Source organism: Varroa jacobsoni, unplaced genomic scaffold (assembly GCF_002532875.2).
Source record: "Varroa jacobsoni isolate VJ856 unplaced genomic scaffold, vjacob_1.0 contig00610, whole genome shotgun sequence".
NCBI lineage: Eukaryota > Metazoa > Arthropoda > Arachnida > Mesostigmata > Varroidae > Varroa > Varroa jacobsoni.
Window position 1 is genome coordinate 81041 of NW_019214497.1, and position 17648 is coordinate 98688.

Consider the following 17648-nt stretch of genomic DNA (forward strand, 5'->3'; position numbering starts at 1 on the left):
AACTTACATTACCCACTGAAAAAATTAAACTAAAACTTTTGGCATGTATGAAATTGTCATGTATCAACACGAAAGTGGCATTTTCTCAAAAATTAGTCGTTTTCGGAGATGAAGTCTATATTTCTCTTTCTTAAACTTAAATAAAAATGGAGTAATTATCTGAGCATTACTTTCAATAGGACTGAGAAAACTTCTGTGGACTCGCCGATATATATATATACATACATACTGTTTGTGGTACATTACAGAGAATTACGCTCTGAAGAATCACTAAAAATGGCCGACGATTGCTTCAACAACGTATCAGTCAATAGAATATCCATAGACCATTTTTTCTCTGGCGACTAATAAACATGAAACTTCACAGATGTCTCCAAAGAATAAGCAATGTTTGAAATAAGCTAACTTGATTTAGAAAGATTCAGAAGTGTCGTCTTCTTCGCATTAGACAGGTACTTTGCTGTATGCTTACCTTCTCCGTTACATATCCCCGGGGATCAAATTTATAGCTTCGAGCAACCGGAAAATCCAATAACCAAACAGAATGGTGCAGAGTATAACTGTGTTTATAATGTAGACCAGAATGCCTGATTATCAGGAATATGAGAAAATCATGGAAATGGCGAAAGGAAAAAAGTGAAGAAGGAACGCAACATGTCTCAGGTAACCACACTTGGCAGGCGTTTAAAACGCATCTTAACCTTTATATTATAGCGATTTGACCTAAGTAAATGTGTTATTATTCTTGGAATGCTTTTATTTAGATCGAGCGTTTTGAAGGTGATTGAAATTTCTGTAGAAATTTCACAATCTTATTGAGTATAAATGCTGCGCAGGCCTATAAAAAAAATATGCTCTTTATGGTCAAAATCCGTCATCGGAAGAATCGACCCAATGATGGTTTTCGTTCTGGAAATTTCGACGTTAAAAGTGCTCTTCATAGTAGTCGATCAGTTATAAAAAAATTCGCAAAGCTCGGACGGGCTAGTGTAATCTCTAGAAGTAGATCTTTACGTTGGTTTCTGAGATGTTCAATAAGGAGAAAACAGAAAATAAGTAATATAATATTATCGACAAATTAGCCTTAGAAGAATTTAGGTTAATCTGGTTACATGACTTTTAATATAAATCAATACTCATGTGACAAAAAAAGTATTTAGATTTTTTCTGGTTGCGTAAAACCATAGGTGATCACTCTCGTCCACAGAAAAGAGCTATATATCGGTATTCTCTTACATCTAATAACATCCTCTTACTTTATTACTTATAAGCTACTGCATACGAACAACAACCTATAGTTGTTAATTAAGGAGTGCGAATAACCAAGAGTGTCTGCACCAACTCTCCGATTCGCAGTAGGTCTTTTACTTATATTTGCTTCTACCAGCTTTTAGATGACATTTTCCAGTATATTTCCTGTCGCAAAGCAAGAGGCTGTTTTTCCCAACAAAACCACTTGCCCTTCGTTTTTTTGTTTATTTGATAAACACTTAGCTGTTCTATTATACTGGTAAGATCTATTCACCCAGTTTGGGTGTTCAGTACAGTATCCACCCGACTCGCGACAATCTATAGCAGACAATGTACGTTTCCCTCGCCCTCTGGACTTTCCCTTGCACCTGTTTCCCGACACGAATAGCTCGATGGATCCATCAATCGCTAGTAAAACTTCAATAGAAGAGCCCAAATGACGAGTTGAAAGGTGCAGGACAGTCTGTTGATAATTGCAGTGCGAATAAACAGAGGGCACCGTTAGTGTTTTTTAGATGGTGTGGTTGAACTCAGTAGAATTCTCAAGTACAGACCGGAATCGTTGGCTGGAGCGTTGTAACCTCTGGTTAAGGTGAAATAGTAGCAATCCACTGCTGGTGGTGAGCTTCTTCTAATAAAGTGAAGTACATTGTAGCATTAGCGATATTGGGAATCAGCATGTTGCGCAGTGTCTCTTTACTCCTTCGGACATCAGATCTCATCAGAAACCATGTCAAACAGTCGAAGCGTACTGCTGCGCATTTTACCTTTACACCTAACCAAACCGAGCCTCCAGTAAAAGGTGAGTCTAGCTTAAACTAGTCTTTAAAAATGTGACAAGGATCTTGCTCGTAAAGATGGCAACCATTATTTGCTCGCTGATGCTGTCTAGGGTATCCAGCATATTTGAGACCCATCTCGAGTACCTGATAAATTAGCACGCAGAAAAGTATCTGTCTGGAACTGTGTGACTTTCGCGCTTTTTGCAGGTTTTTGAACGCAATCACTTGAAGCAGATGTTGAGAATACTTACTACACACACTAGTGCTTTGTTAAAGTTATGCAGGATTGTTCATTAATATGTACCATTTAGTAACCTAAATTGGCAAGGAATTTTACAGCAAATTTATTGACAAAAAATTAGTAGCAGCAAAAAGACGTGAAGTTAAATTTTTAGCAATAAGAGGATAATTTGTTAATATTGATCGCTTCTGGGGACTACAATATATATTTGTAAATCATATTATACCTCAGATGTTCCTTCATTGACGTATCCGATGTTGATCAATGGAAAGCTATCGTAAATATTGTTGTTTATCCAGGGCCGAACTTTTAAGTTTATCTGGAAATTTTTGATGTATCGCGTATTACAATGGCATAGTTTTCAAGAGTTAGAAACTCTTGAAAACGCATCCAAGCTACCTGTATTCTAGTCTTCCAGAAAGTAAATGTCTTACAGTTGTAAAAGTGATTCACCCAGACGACCTTTGTGGAACTTTAATGAAGTCTTTAAAAGAAATCCGCACATTTTCATGAACAACATGTAGCAACCGCAATTTTAAGCCAACCTACATGTATTTAATGATCTGGTATTTAGGTGAGATGGAGAAGTTAAATATGTTCCAGTCGATTACCAGTGCTTTAGATCTTGCTCTTGCAAAGGATCCTACCGCAGGTATGCGCCACCTCAATGTAAGCTGTAACAAGCATGAACTCTCCAATCAATTGTAAATGTCAGGGAAAAAGACAATGATGAAACAAACCAGCAATCTTTTCAAGTAATGCTATAAGTATAATTTAATCGTCTTCTACTACTTTACTTGCTTGCTTAGTTACCTGTCTAATCGTTCCTTATATCAATCAAATTCTTTTGTTTACCCGAAAAAGGAACAGGGAAGAATTTTTCTTAACGTTTACTCTGGCAGCCTTTATGGAACTCGATTATAAAACTTCAAGATGTAAACGATCCACCTCTAAAGTTGTTTTTTTTCTCGCAAAGCCTGGATTTTGGATAGAATTTAGCCCGTGATAATAATAGGCCGTGATGTTATTACTATGTTGTTGATTCGTCTACTGTCAAAGCTCCAAGTTTTGACAAAAGATGAATTGGAACCACTTGTAAAGGTGATATAATTACCTCGTATGTTGTAAAGATTATATAATTACCTTATATGTTGTAAAGATGATATAGTCATCTCATATGTTAAGGGCTTACACTGATTTAAGCTTGCTTTCTTATGTAGTGGTTTTTGGTGAAGACGTTGCGTTTGGTGGTGTGTTTCGTTGCACGATGGGACTTCAGAAAAAATATGGACCAGACCGTGTATTTAATACTCCGCTGTGTGAACAGGGAATTGCGGGATTTGGAATTGGCCTCGCAATAAGCGGCGCTACTGCGATAGCCGAAATGCAATTTGCAGACTACATCTTCCCAGCATTTGATCAGGTACCTCAAAATACCGCAATAACATAAAAATACAAACAGAAGTAATATATCAAACGGTTGCCATCCCGAATATTCATATATCTGTGTCGATTCTTTCATTTCATCATACTAAAAAACCTTTTTTGTCATTTCTGTAAGTGTTTTCTTAAACTTAACAGGTTCGAACCTTTTTGACTTGTTTTAACAACTGCTTGAACCACTATTCCATTTATGCAGATTGTTAACGAGGCGGCTAAGTTCCGTTACCGAACGGGTAACCAATTTGACGTGGGCTCATTAACCATTCGCACACCTTGCGGCGCTGTAGGGCATGGCGGTTTATATCATTCACAAATGGTAGAAGGATACTTTGCGCATTGTCCGGGACTTAAGGTGACTGCTGTACCCAAACGGAGGCTACTTGCTTTTTTGCAAACCCTTATATGACTGTTGATTTACACGTGGTATTCATTTTAAAAAACCGTGATGTGTCAATCAGGTTGGAAATCGAACTGCAACAAAATTATTAATAAAATAGGCCTTTTTTGTTTTCTAACTTTGTTATGGAATATGGCAACGCTAGCTTGTCATACCTCGGGGTCCGACACAGGCAAAAGGACTGCTTTTGTCTTGCATCCGGGATCGGAATCCGTGCATATTCTTCGAACCGAAAATTCTCTATCGAATTGCCCAGGAAGACGTACCCAAAAACGACTTTATGATCCCTCTTTCACAAGCAGAAATCGTTAGACCCGGTATATTTTTTGTGTGAAAAATTTAAACTCACAAAGAACATCAATAAAATCACTGTTAGTTTATATTTAACTAACCTAACTAGCCGGTTTAGGCTAGAAATAAAGTGACTCCAGTATGCGACCATACTCGCTTACTCGCTGTGGTTGTTTATACTCGATCCTATCTCATAACATGTTTATAGGTTCATATATGCTATACGACAGGTGTTAAAAAAATTGATCGATATGCAAGCCTTAAAATATTGTAGGTGTGTTGTGCAAATATTTAAATAAAAACCAGGATACACTATATACTATTGTGTGGGTTAGAATTTACCGAATACGCAAGCTTCGATATACATACATCATTCTAATACTGACGATGTTCGTTTTCAATCAAAAGGATTGTGACTATTGTTCGTTGTAGGTAAAGGATCATAACAAACGATTACATCTGTTTTGTAATGTTATAAATGATACATTTTTCTTTACTAATTCATGTGTCTTATATCACAGGTAAGGACATTACTCTGGTATCTTGGGGTACACAAGTTCATGTGCTAAACGAGGTGTGCGATTTGGCAAAACAACAGCTAGGAGCTGAGTGCGAGGTCATCGACTTACAAACGATCATCCCATGGGACAAAAAAACAGTTGTTGATGTGAGTCTAAATAGCTACAGTATGATTATGTATAATACTTTAGATGTAAATACCATCCCTAAGCCTAAGTTAGAGCTACGTGATCATTTCTGTCACATAATGGTTGTTCAGGGCGCTGTCGTCAAAGATAACATATCATCAAAGGCCGTTGTTGATTGTTGAGAATCCTAGTGCTCGGTTCCCTTACTGCACTAACCGAAGTCCCGTACCAGAAATCTGCTCTTATTATTAATTTGACAAAACATTGATAATATTGCAGTCGGTAAAAAAGACAGGCCGTCTTGTTGTGTCACACGAGGCAACCCTAACTGCAGGGTTTGGTGCAGAGATTGCCGCTTCTATTCAACAAGAGTGCTTCCTTTATCTCGAGGCCCCGGTGGCCAGAGTGGCCGGTTATGATACTCCGTTCCCGCATGTATTTGAACCGTTTTACCTGCCAACGAAATGGAAGGTGCTTGAAGCTGTCAAGAAAACGCTCAATTATTAAACAAAAAACCACTATGATTTATTGAGATAAATATTTTATGCTAACCAGAGAAGAAATACCTGCAAGCACTGATTTCTTGTCGGTCACATAGGAACCCGATTGCTTAAATCGACCTGTACTAAATGGCGCATAAGTAGTGTTACATTCATTTCATATGATTTATGATGTGCCCGATGAATTCGGCTGGAAGTATTATTATATCAGCTTTGTGACTATTCAAAACAAGAACACTCGATCAACGGTAAATGATTATTTGTGGCTAATAATTAACGCCGTGGCAATGTTCGTTATAGTGCTTACATTATTGATGAAAAGATTGTTAATTTATAATATAATAATGCAACTGGCGGCTGATACTAGACATTCTCGCGATAAATCCGTTTCTACATGTGAACATATCACATGCCTTTGTTACGCGTAGAGATTCAAGCTTGCTTCCGTCTTTCAGGACTGTGAAAAACTAAATATGCAAAACTATGTACTTGTATAATGACTCACATCGTACATGCTAACAGAAAAAAAAAGGGTAATATTTTCTTATAAACTTGACTTATATTATATTGCAAGTGATTATTCAGTATGTGTGCTCAATTCTTTAGAAAAATCAAAACTGAGTTTTTAAAAATTCTCGTTCTTCCGCATTTTTGTAGTAAGAATGGTATTATACGTATGAACTTATTCAAAAGAACGTGGTCAGCAAAATCCAAATACGTTGAATTGCTCATTTATATTGCGTAGTGTATCGATAAAACTCGTACGTACGTAATTACTTTATAAAAAGCGATTTTAAGTTTAAACCTATTGGGTCGTCGAAAAAGTATTGACCATTTGAAGCCAAAATGTTAAAACAAATATTTTTTGTGCTTTAGAATAATATTAGTAAACTAAATACGCACCATTTTAATCGATGACCTTCTGTCATTTTTATGGCAACACCATAATCCGATCACTGTAGAATTTCTGTGCTTTCTGGGTTAAAAATCGTGATTATTGAAACTTATTATTCTTATTGTTGTAGCTTATTATAAATCCTTATTGAAACTAAGTTAACAAACTTAAGGGAGTTCTGCAAAGACTGAAAAAAATTTGATAGTAAAAAAATTCGGATTATACGGGGAACGCGTTAAAATTGCCCTGCCATATTTATTCAGTTTTTGCCAGATAACTAAAAATGTGATTTGGCATTGTCATGGCCTTCTCTGTTCATTAGTAATTTTTTTTAATGCTTGTTGTAATCTTATTATTTATTAACCGTAGAAGTCCGAATAAATCGGTTTGTCAGGCGGCAACAACTTAGATTCCTTTCCAATACTTTCTTTCCAATGCCTTCTTTGGCGTCAGTTAAGGTTTTATCGAGGATTGCGACGCACATTTTTTTTTATTTTCGCATTACTCTTGTAAAGAACCCTTATCATCACCCGGGATCACCCACTTTAGAAATAACTCAATTTTGTTGCGTTCCTGTAGAATCTTGCGAGTAGAGATACAATCGAGTACTTTATTTTGCGTTGATTCGTGTAGCACCCATACATTGAGCTTTCTTTTGTTACCAGCTTTCTTCGAATAATTCAGTGTTTGATGGAAGATGCTCAATTTCGTGGCGATGTTGTGGGTAATTACATATTAGTCTTGCTCGACTTTTGCAATAAATTCGTCAACTTTTCCGTAATTGGTTGATGCTACGAGAGGCATCCTTTATATCGAAACTTCTAGAACGAAAGCGCCAGAACGATCTTTCTCATAACGCTTCTTCCAATAACGCCTCTTGGCCATAAATGGCACGATTTTGTCTATGGGTCTGAACAGTAGTTTGATCGTAATTAAACTGTAAAATATAGCGCACCTTTCTTTTTATTAATTTTAATCATTTTCAAGGAATTCTGAGTAAAGGTACTCCAACGATTCAATACAATTCGTATTATTAGAGCTATACGATTTTTAACCACCAGTTAAAGTAAAGCGTGAATCCTTTTCTATAACCTAATATTTAGTTTATTATGATTCAATGTGTTAATGAGATTTTTATGTACATCATGATGTCACAATTTTAGGCATACACTGCATTCGACATGGCAGGATTTTCTGCCATGCGTTACAGCAATCTTAGTACCACTGCAATTAACAGGTGCGATACCTGCATCGGTAATAAAACAGATATATATGTTGTGAACAAATGCGAGTTTATTTTTGCTAATTAAATATGCTATTTGTGTTTGTTCCAATTTGCTACTGCACAATATTTATTTAGCCCCAAAAATAATTTACCAATAACTGCATTTATCTTCTATTTTCAGATTTTATTCGCTTTTTATTATTTAATTTATGATCGACAAAACAGATCAACATTTCCTCAGCCTCCAGCCTCAAAAAATTGCGTACACAGCTGCCATATAAACCTAACGTCTAATGCATCTAATATTATGCAATTGTTTATGCAATATGGTAGACAAGATTAATAAGCTACGCTAGTAAAATAGCTTGTGTCATTAAACGAGATTCTATGCCAAATGCTAACTCCTTCATATCTTAATTTATTAAGCGTATTCGTTCTCACCATGTTCTTAGCATTTGATATTTTTTTACCTAGTTTTTCATTCCCTCTGTTTAAGAAAACAGAGAGCAACCATTGAACGGTACTTAACCTGCTGGCCCGCACCTTAATGAACTGTCAGCCTATTTTTTTGGAGAAACACTGGTTACTGACATAAGAATAATGACTACCTGGAAAATCAAGAGATAAGTAATACCTTCCCAGTAACATAATGCAGCCTGGAGTATTTCAGAGTAGCCGTTTTGTAAACGCCAAATTTCGCCGTTTAAATTGCTTTGAATAGGCAGGTTTAAACCTAAAAAACGATTCTTATTTCACTGAGTTCACCTACCCAATCATATTACAGCTTTTTTTTTTTTATTAGACATTCTGTTGGCCACGACATATACGACAAACTACATAGCTGCATATGTGTGTGCTCAAAGAGGAGGTATCCTATGTTAAAAAATCAATTTTTTTACTTTCTTACGATTCCAATCTGAGTATCCGATTAAAATATACTTTTTACCCATTTTAATCTCTGTATATAACCTAACAATGTCATGATCTTCTGGACCCTCAAGACTGTTTTCTTTGTTTAATATTGTTAATTTATAAGCATTGCTATTTGCTGCAGCTTAACAAATATTGTTTCAAAAATAGATATCACTTTTCATTTAGTCTAGTTTCTATAAAGGTTGTCTATCATATTGAACAGGGCGGAACTGGCGTAAAGATGCGGTTCGCTTTGTTGAATTTCTGCTGACAGCTGATTGATACGTTCGTACAGCTGTTTGTCTGATGGCTTGACGCTCATTTGGGAAAGCGATTCTAGTAGAAGACTTCGTTGTTCGGGTGACACCTTCTGTGCTACCATTGCAGCCGCATTAACGACCCGTAGCATCCGAGCCCTCGTCGCTGGTCCTGGTGGAAGCTGCAATTGCAGCTGACCCATGAGCACCGAGAGATACTCCTCACATGTATCTTCGTCAGCATCCGGTAACAGTTTCGTTATGACGGTTGAAGCGTGGTCGCTTCGACGAAGCGTCTCAATGGGTTGGGGAATCTCGAGAATGTTTTCGCAGTAAAGCTCGATGATCATGTGCTCAATTTCCTCGAGATAGCCTTCGACAGGCATAAGTAGGTTTTTGGGTAGGTCGCAAATGAGACGAGCTAGCAGCTCGAAATAATGCCGCGGATAGTTGGTTTCGAGCGTCTCAAAGTATGTGTGCAATAAAGAATTGGCTACTGTATCAGCCACATGCACGACGCGTCGATAGTAACTCATCGGGGCCAATGCTGTAACCATCATACTGAGCTGTTGGTCTGCCTTGTTCGTTGATGCAAAGGACTCTCTCAGAAGGATATGCAACGTGGATTTAACTGACTCGAAAATCTCCTCTTTGCTTTTGTCATGAGGAATCATTAGAGCTGCGCACACTGCAGGACAAAGGAGCAGCTTCTTAAATACTGACTCATAGTTCGCCTCAGTTATGCTGTATACCAATACCTCCGTCATATCGATGTGTTTCGGGAAACGCGAAAATATTTTTAGGTAACCCGGCAAGTTGTACTGAATGTGCTTCGCCATTTTCTGCAGATTTGTACGAAGAAAGTTGATCACGACGTGTGCATTGCTGGTGTTCGACAAACCAGCCGAAATAATGGCCGCTACATTGACACTCGCCAACGCTGCGCTTCTTTGTGAGTAATCTGGCATATACTTGCTTAAAAATGACTCTACCTCAAGACACAGCAGAAAATCGTTTGTTTTCACTTTCGAAACGCATTGTATCGCCCAAGTCTGTTCTGAGGGATCACATGTACATAGCATGTTTAGGCAATTTATTGCTTTGCATAAAATGCCAGCATATTCCTGTGTTCCCTGCTGTACGGCGAGCTCGATAACGGCCGAGCAGTACTCCATCGCGGCAGAGTAAACCTCATTTTTCTGTGGGTGATTTTCCTGATGACATAGTTCCAACCACTGAGGTAGAACCGAAAACACGGCGACATTTAGATAGTGGTCAGCAGTAAGAGAACGCACTTGTGTAGCTGCAGTAAACGACTTTTTGTTTACGTCATCTAGCCAATTTGGTATTCTCTTTAAAATTGAGTCCTTTATGAAAGGCGGCATGCGATCGGGATATAATAACAGGACTTGAGTAAAAAAGCACAATATATTCCTTTTTGTGACTCCGCTCACAGTATCGTCTTGCAAGGCTTTAAGAAGACGCTCGTTGACCAATGAGTACTCGTCAAGCTCCATGAGCACAAGCGACAGGAGCAGTTCCGTCTGGGCTATGGTGAGTGATGGCAAAATTTCAGTTAGCTGCTTCTTGCTTATAAAATGCTGCAGGACGGTTAATGCCAATTGTTGATCCGCCGCTGATGTAATCTTATCAAAGACAATTGCCATTAGCATATCAGCCACCTCATCGCTTTTTGGTAGGCAGCGTGCGTCGCACTCGAGGCATGCCCGATGAAGCTTGATGAGAACGTCTCGGGATATCTGTTTCGGTAGATGCTCGATCAGCTGGGCAAGGTTGTCGTAGCGGAACGACGAAGCGATTGAGACCGCATCATCAACCTCCTCGCGAGTCGAACTAGAGGACACTGACTTTGAACTCATCCTTGGAAGTTCTCGTTCCAAGACCTCAACACAAATGCATTTCTTTATCGATCGAATGACATCGCACGAATATATAGCAAGAATTGCTATATATTTATTAGATGATCGGCGAAGATCCAAGGTATAAATACGTCTTAGTGATGTAAATTACAACTGTGGCACAATTGAAGAAAAATCACCCTGAAAGAAGCACTATGGGACTTTGCTTGAGCATTCCGAGAGTAGTAGTCTGTTGTTTATAGTGGATTTTAATCACCTGCTGAAACACAACCCAAACAGAACAATTAATGTCGATAATAATTTAGCACATTCTCCTAATTTCGTTTACATCTTGTAGGTTTCATATCTCTGGTACATATTGTACTTCTGAGAACCCTTACTTGTTAGGTTTGAGAGTACCATTCCTTCAAGTTGTTTATTGTGTTCTCATTTTCATTCATCATATTAAAAATGATTACTTTAAATGCACTCCGGGTGTGACTAAATCGCACATTATTTACGAAAGTATAGTTATTCGTTATAAATGCAAATCCGTCTATAGTTTAAGTTGCGATTTCAAACAATTGAATTACCAGGTAACAAACATACAAGCTACTGCACAAATTTATGCCAGTACAGCCTAAAAAACAAAGCTTGAATTTAGATTTTTGGAATAGAAAGAAACGTTGGAACAAAAAGGCACACACACACTTATACACGACGATGCACTTTAGAAGAAACAATTTCGCAGCTGAATATAGCCCATTTATATTAAATCATAATAACTATATTTATTAATATAAGAATTGAATCTACAAAGTGAATCAGAAGTGTGTGTAACCAAAATGAGTTAAATGAGAAAAAAAAAACAGAATTAATGGATAAATACTTCCAACTAGACCCTTGTTACCCTGATCTTGTTAAAAGTAGCGATCACAAAAGACAACACAAAACAGTCGGGTTAACAGCAGTAATAATTGCTATTGTTAGAATCCTTTATTCTTATTCATCGTCACCGTATTATGATAACTAAGCACTGGTAAAACAGAATATACAAGAGTGCATCATCATTAACTATCATCATTATTCTTATTGTTACAATTATGTTAATATAGTGTTACGCTACACTATTTGTAAATAATCCTATTGGCTTCTTACATAATATGAACATTTTCTGTTATTACTATTAGAGTAATCGTTATCTCTCCTTAGTACATTAGTACAATATGATCATCAGCATCTGTACTCCTGTAATAATAGTAATATGATACTAAAAACAGCAATAAAAATATAACGTATTTTGGTAACGTGTCGTAATAGCGAAATAAAATGTGTTTTGTCTTCGATATATGACATTGATTTTTCCCATAATCGTCATCTCGATTTGTTGCGATTTGTTTTCGTTAATCCACACTTTCGTCGTTTTATGAATCGTTATTCTTAGCTTCTTTCGCCGATCTCGTTATTATTATATCTCATAGTGTACTGTGTCTCAATAATATTATCTTTTTTCTACTCAGAATGGTGATCTTCTATAACCCTCCAATAATCATGCTTAGCCTCGATCTATGATGTTGATGTTCGTCATGACGTCGAATGATTTCGCGAACTCTTATCGCAGCTCATGCCGTTGTTAGTGTGTCATAGTTGTCTGTTAGTAATGTTCTTACCATTATCTTTACTTAGCTTAGTTTCATCCATTCCTCGTACCAACAGCCCCTCCCAAGAAGTGATTATCATTACCCACTAATCATTCTCGGCTATTTCTCCCTTTTATTCCTCTTTTTCTAACTGCGGCATTCGCCTTTTCGTCTCTCTATTTTTAAATAATTGCGTAAAATTTACGTTTTTCCATACGCTGTGTCCTTATAATATTCATTATTACCTTTTGCATGACGCGTGTGATTAGTAAAAGCCGCCCAAAGAATCCTGCCGTATTACACCCTTTGGCTGGGTTAACGTCTAAAACAACGGCGATATATATATATATATATATATATATGTTTCTTATCTGATGTCATCTACGTATAACAATGTACAACAGTAATATGACAATAGTATATAAAACCACTCAAGTTAAACCCATAGCATTAAACAGGCGGAATAGAATTCTTCACAGCTGCTGGTTGTTTAATTTTTTTCTCTATTGCACTTGTTGATTCTATTTTCGAGACAATCGTCACGCATGGACAGCAATGCCAAGCTAATGATTCTTATCGTAATAGTCCAAGAAGACGTAATTCATGGCTCTGATGTAATAGTGGCGATGGACGCGGAAAGAAGCTCCGACAAAGATGTATGCCCGCTATCCCAAACCCGGGTAATTTATTTTTTGTATAAAACAAAACACGATGATATTTAGCGTCCCGTAATGGAACACAGCACGAGCCACTCATTACTATGTTTTTCTCTATATTTGTCAAAACAATTAGTTTATTTGCCGTACATTCAAGTAGCAACCGATACAAGAGCAATGAAAAAAAAACATTTTACAATTAAAATTCCCCATTTGCGTGTGTCAAATCGCAGCAACTAGTTGCTAGAAATGAGAAGGTTTATCCGACAGTTTATCGGTATCGGCATCGCAATAGCTAACATGTTTGTCTGTTAAGCTTAAGTTGTGAGGAGTGGTCTAAGTTTGAATCCGCGCGTCGACACTTCGTTTTGTGCTGGAGGAACCAATCTGAAACAGTGCCTAATGACCTAAGTATCGGACGTGAAACACGAAAAACAGCTCAAGAAATCAGATAAGGATAATAACAAACCGATAAATTGCAGAAGTATAGCTTTGAGATCAATTTTCGTTAACTGAGGACGAGCTTTTTAGAGATGTGGCAGCGTGTTTAGTTTATATGATTTTTTTTAGAGGTTATACTCCATTTTTTTATCACGTGGATTCACTCTTTTGTAAAGCGGCTTTTGCTCCACCTGTGTTTTTTTCGTTCCATTAAACGCTGTGAATATTGCATCAGAAGCAAACACTTCGTACAAAATAAGCGTTTTCCTATATGTATATATATATATATATATACGAACGTTCTTTCGTTTTCTCCATAAAGAATTTAGCCAATGGGTTTTTTACATCGCTGCTACATCCAGTCGACGTAATCGCCGACGGCACATAGAGCCCCAGTCTTCATTAGGCTTGGCGACGTTTTATCAGCTATTCAAAAAAAAGCAAATTCTTTGCTACTGTTTAATAACTAGCTCAAGTGAGCAACGGTTTAAAACATATGGGTTCCAGCCATGTGACCTTGAATCTAGAATCACCAATACAATTTTGTTGTTCTTTTGTCAGTAGAACAGAACAGGCAACTCGCTTCGACACTATTTGCTTGATCGAATTGAATTAACCACCTATTTTTTTCCGGTCAATCGAATTCGTTTCCGATCATATGAAGCTTCTCCGCGAGATCCTTTTCGTTTGAAAGCCAACACCATATCTTCCATTCCACTACGGTTGACTGGAGGTCAAAGAACGATTGTGTTCATAGTTTTTCCTCTGCACATTTCGTGCGTAAATATATGAAGCAAAAAGGTTTACAGCATAAGTTGCCAAGTCCTTTTGCGCTTAGTTACCTTAAAACATTAAGGATATTAGCCAGAAAGCACAAATCGGAACCGGTGACATCTAGTGGCCATTTTTTTTCCTTTTAACATGAGATTCTTTTCAGCAGACATCTCGCCTATTATTCGACTTTACTATAACCTTAACGATCGCTATCATCACCCACTTTGGCTAACTGGATGCACCTATTCGTCGTAATATATGTGACACTTTTCCACTGCATGTAATCATGCCGACTGACCATTCAGTTCATCTCCATCACACGCACTGAGCGACACAGAATTGAATAGGCCGCCATTTAATAATAACCGAGATCGACTGTTGATATTCACCTAGCTACTAGTTTTTTCCGTTCGATTGCCTTGCTTTCCTTTCTCGCGATTGAACTGAAACCACGAGATGTATGAACTGAGTACACTGTCTGCATGACTCTGCCTTTGCGACTGACATTGGATCGGTGAAGAAAACTTGTAAGAAACAAACACGCTGTTACGGCGTCAAGCATCGATACCAGCAATCATCAATATTTGCGTTTCACGCCATGTTACACCATGTTGCCTTTAACAAGTAGTGCCACACCTTTTTCCATGATTTCTGTATGTTTCTCTTTGCTCGCCAGGCGGTGGCTTGGGGCGCTCGCGGATCTTCGCTGCACCCACTGCAACAATAATTTAACCATATCCGAATAGAATCGCGGCCATTTTGAGTTAACTCAGTTGTTGTTGTCATTCACGCTATGTCGTTTTCAATTTAGCACAAATCGTTTTGCTCCTGCAGCACTTTTTTTATTTTGAGCAGGATGTCGGTGTACCATTGGTCGAATCGTGAGATGGCATCATAATCGGCGACAGCTGCCGTAAACCCGTCCAAATCCTGATCCTCGAGTTTGGTAGCAAGCGTCGTAATGAGTTTACACTCGCGCGAATCCTGGAAAGCGGGGAAGATCTCGCTGTACTTTGCTACCGCTTGGGTTGCGTTGAGCGTGTCGATGCACAGGTGACATAACGCCGCCTTAAAGAAGTACTCTTTTGCGCTCGATTTGAGTAAAGCTGAGTCAAGGGCTGATTTACCCACCTCCTCAAAGATATTGATTGCCTTCTCATATTTGTCCATCTGTGCCGAGTATCTGGCAACCTGTAGCAGGCACTTGTTTGCTGAACTGTAGGATTCTTCGCCCTTGAAATAATCGGCTGCTTGTTCGTAATGTGAGATAGCACGATCTAGGTCGGCAATCTCGTTCTCGTAGATCTCGGCTATAATCATATGGTTTTTCGCTGCCATCGTAAAGCGCCCCATATCTGTATAAATTTCATTGCCTTTTTGCAAACATTCGACGGCCTTGTGGGCCTCGCTCTTCTTGTAACAGTTAGCAGCTTCTCCATAGTTGGTGGCCGCCTCATGTTTGTTGGATAGCTTCAGCTGAAGTTCGGCGCTTTTGCAAAAGGCTGATCCAGAAGCCGACCATTTTTTTGCCATCTTGAACGAATTCGCTGCCTTAGTATACAGTTCGCACGCGTCGATGATCTTCGACTCGGCGTTGAACATCGACCCGAAGAATCCTTGAGCCGATTTGAGCTTCTTGTCGGCTTCCGCCAACAGCTGTATCGCTTTTTGCTCAGAGTTCGCCATCTGCAAGAACAGCAATTGGTTGCCACCCGTTCCGCAGCAAAAAGGAGAAGAGCAGGACACGAATAGCAACAATAACACAATAATGAAATAATGGGACCAACCGCAAATGACAACAGAACACAAGCACAACGGCGAATACAACCCATGTTGTTGTATATAATTGTGTTTGCAACTACAGAAGGACTGTCCCTTCTGATTTCTAAAAATCATCAATCAACTCTTAAAGGGTTCTTATATAATGAGGAAACGGGGTCCTGAAATTTCCCGTCAAAAGCGCACAGATTCCCGCAGTTAGGCAATAAAGATGCCAATAAGGCAAAGGAACCCACTGTTTAGATGAAAAGATGGAGTTGTTTTCCGTTATAAAATTACTTGGTTTTGTAAAGAAAGGTTATAGTAACTTCAGGCGAAGCCAGGAAAGAATGCACATTTGCTCATTTAGGCTTCTCGTGTTACTTTCATTGTGGACAGGAATCCCTAATTTACTACCAGTAAACAAATCACATTCACGAAATATAAATCCAACTAACCGTAAAGCTACAAGCCATTAAATAGAGAAACTCAGGGATGAAAGTGATCGATTCAAGCGGAGGCATTCACCATTTAAGCAAGCTTACCACCCAAAGGAACAGCTACTTGAGTCTTACTTTGCTTTTTGATGTATTCACGATAATTGACGAATAATAACTCGTATGTGCGGATATGTTTGTCAACCGGTAAAAATCAGCACCTAATTCGGTGACTGATTAATATTATTACTATCAATCAATGATAAAAGTTAAACAAACAAGCAAAGCTTCGTGATGGGTGCTACAGAACCTCCCTGGCGGAGGCTTTGGTAATGAGCACGAGACACCAGGAATGGCAACGTATAGCGTATGGTATTAACGCAGGGATACGTTAAATTATATATATATATATATATATATATGCATAAGCAGTCAACTAATGAGGGGATCCACGTAAGGTTAGAGATATATGGCATACCTGGTACAATCATTTGGTATCCAGCGCACGTGTATCACCTGACTGAACGTTGACGAATTAGTCACCAACAATCGCCATCGATTCCACACTATCCGATCGTACTAAGGAGTTAGCAATTGACGAGGTGGAATCGCCCACCGCCCAGAGCCCACAACAGCAGTTTACATCTCCGCACTCACTTTAATTTAGACAAGCCTGCGGTTGCTCGTTGCTAGAATAGGACAGAGGAGGGGCGGAAATCTGTGCCGTAGGCATTACCGAAACGAAACTAGCTATCCATCAAAAGGCGCTAAGTAAAGCTGCGGCTTGAACTAAAAACATGCTAAAACAATAGTAAACACAAAAACAAGTGAAAATCAGTGGTGAAAACCGAAAAAAAAACTCACCGTGATTCTGACAGATCTCAGCTGACAATCATACGCATCTGACTGAGTTCGTTTTCAGAGGTTAAGCTCGCTCGTAAAGCGGTTCATTCGCGCAGTACGCCTAGTCAACCAGATCCTAAGCAAAACGAATTCCTTCCGCGTCACCTGCTCGGTTGCTTATCTTCTCAAAAGTTATTATCTCGATAGATGTAACAATGTTGTCGCACGACAATCGCCACTTGATACCCAAGATCCTAGGACGATTCCATGACGACTATACGTGTTTGGCTCCACACGTTAATATCTGAGCGGTGCAATCTTGGCGCTCGGCTGTGTATCGCTCCGCTTGAGCTGCCGATACCCGAAGCCTGGCACGACCTTCCCACCAACGTAGTAATA

The 17648-nt window shown here is 38.6% G+C and overlaps 2 protein-coding genes across 7 annotated transcripts; one reads left to right on the forward strand and one right to left on the reverse strand.

Annotated features, from left to right (window-relative positions):
- Nucleotides 1–1637: 1637 nt before the first annotated feature.
- BckdhB (Branched chain keto acid dehydrogenase E1 subunit beta) lies at nt 1638–6132 on the forward strand. 2 transcript variants are annotated; one of them, XM_022852197.2, is made up of 7 exons: nt 1641–2053; nt 2849–2926; nt 3495–3697; nt 3914–4069; nt 4260–4431; nt 4927–5072; nt 5332–6132. In XM_022852197.2, the coding sequence occupies exons 1-7, from the start codon at nt 1930–1932 to the stop codon at nt 5557–5559; spliced, it is 1107 nt and encodes a 368-aa protein (XP_022707932.1). In that variant the 5' UTR covers nt 1641–1929; the 3' UTR covers nt 5560–6132. The 2 variants fall into 2 exon arrangements, with proteins under 2 accessions (XP_022707933.1, XP_022707932.1); XM_022852198.2 differs by lacking the exon at nt 3914–4069 and having other exon boundaries at nt 1638–2053.
- A 1586-nt stretch (nt 6133–7718) lies between these two features.
- Nucleotides 7719–17628, reverse strand: LOC111271423 (alpha-soluble NSF attachment protein). Of its 5 annotated transcripts, none has more exons than XM_022852190.2 (3): nt 17271–17535; nt 16885–17095; nt 7719–10977 (listed from the first exon to the last, which is right to left on the reverse strand). In XM_022852190.2, exon 3 carries the CDS (start codon nt 10719–10721, stop codon nt 8772–8774), a length of 1950 nt encoding a protein of 649 aa, XP_022707925.1. In that variant the 5' UTR covers nt 10722–10977; nt 16885–17095; nt 17271–17535; the 3' UTR covers nt 7719–8771. The 5 variants fall into 5 exon arrangements, with proteins under 5 accessions (XP_022707925.1, XP_022707926.1, XP_022707927.1 ...); XM_022852191.2 differs by having other exon boundaries at nt 7719–10980; XM_022852193.2 differs by lacking the exon at nt 7719–10977 and adding an exon at nt 11657–15897 and having other exon boundaries at nt 17271–17628.
- Between the last annotated feature and the right edge of the window lie 20 nt (nt 17629–17648).

Bases quoted from the DNA above. Each gene is read 5' to 3' on its own strand.
- BckdhB (XM_022852197.2), top strand. From the start codon at position 1,930: ATGTTGCGCAGTGTCTCTTTACTCCTTCGGACATCAGATCTCATCAGA. The intron at 4,432-4,926 runs GTATATTTTTTG...CTTATATCACAG, and splicing joins AGCAGAAATCGTTAGACCCG to GTAAGGACATTACTCTGGTA. The intron at 5,073-5,331 runs GTGAGTCTAAAT...ATAATATTGCAG, and splicing joins ACAAAAAAACAGTTGTTGAT to TCGGTAAAAAAGACAGGCCG.
- LOC111271423 (XM_022852192.2), bottom strand. From the start codon at position 10,721: ATGAGTTCAAAGTCAGTGTCCTCTAGTTCGACTCGCGAGGAGGTTGAT.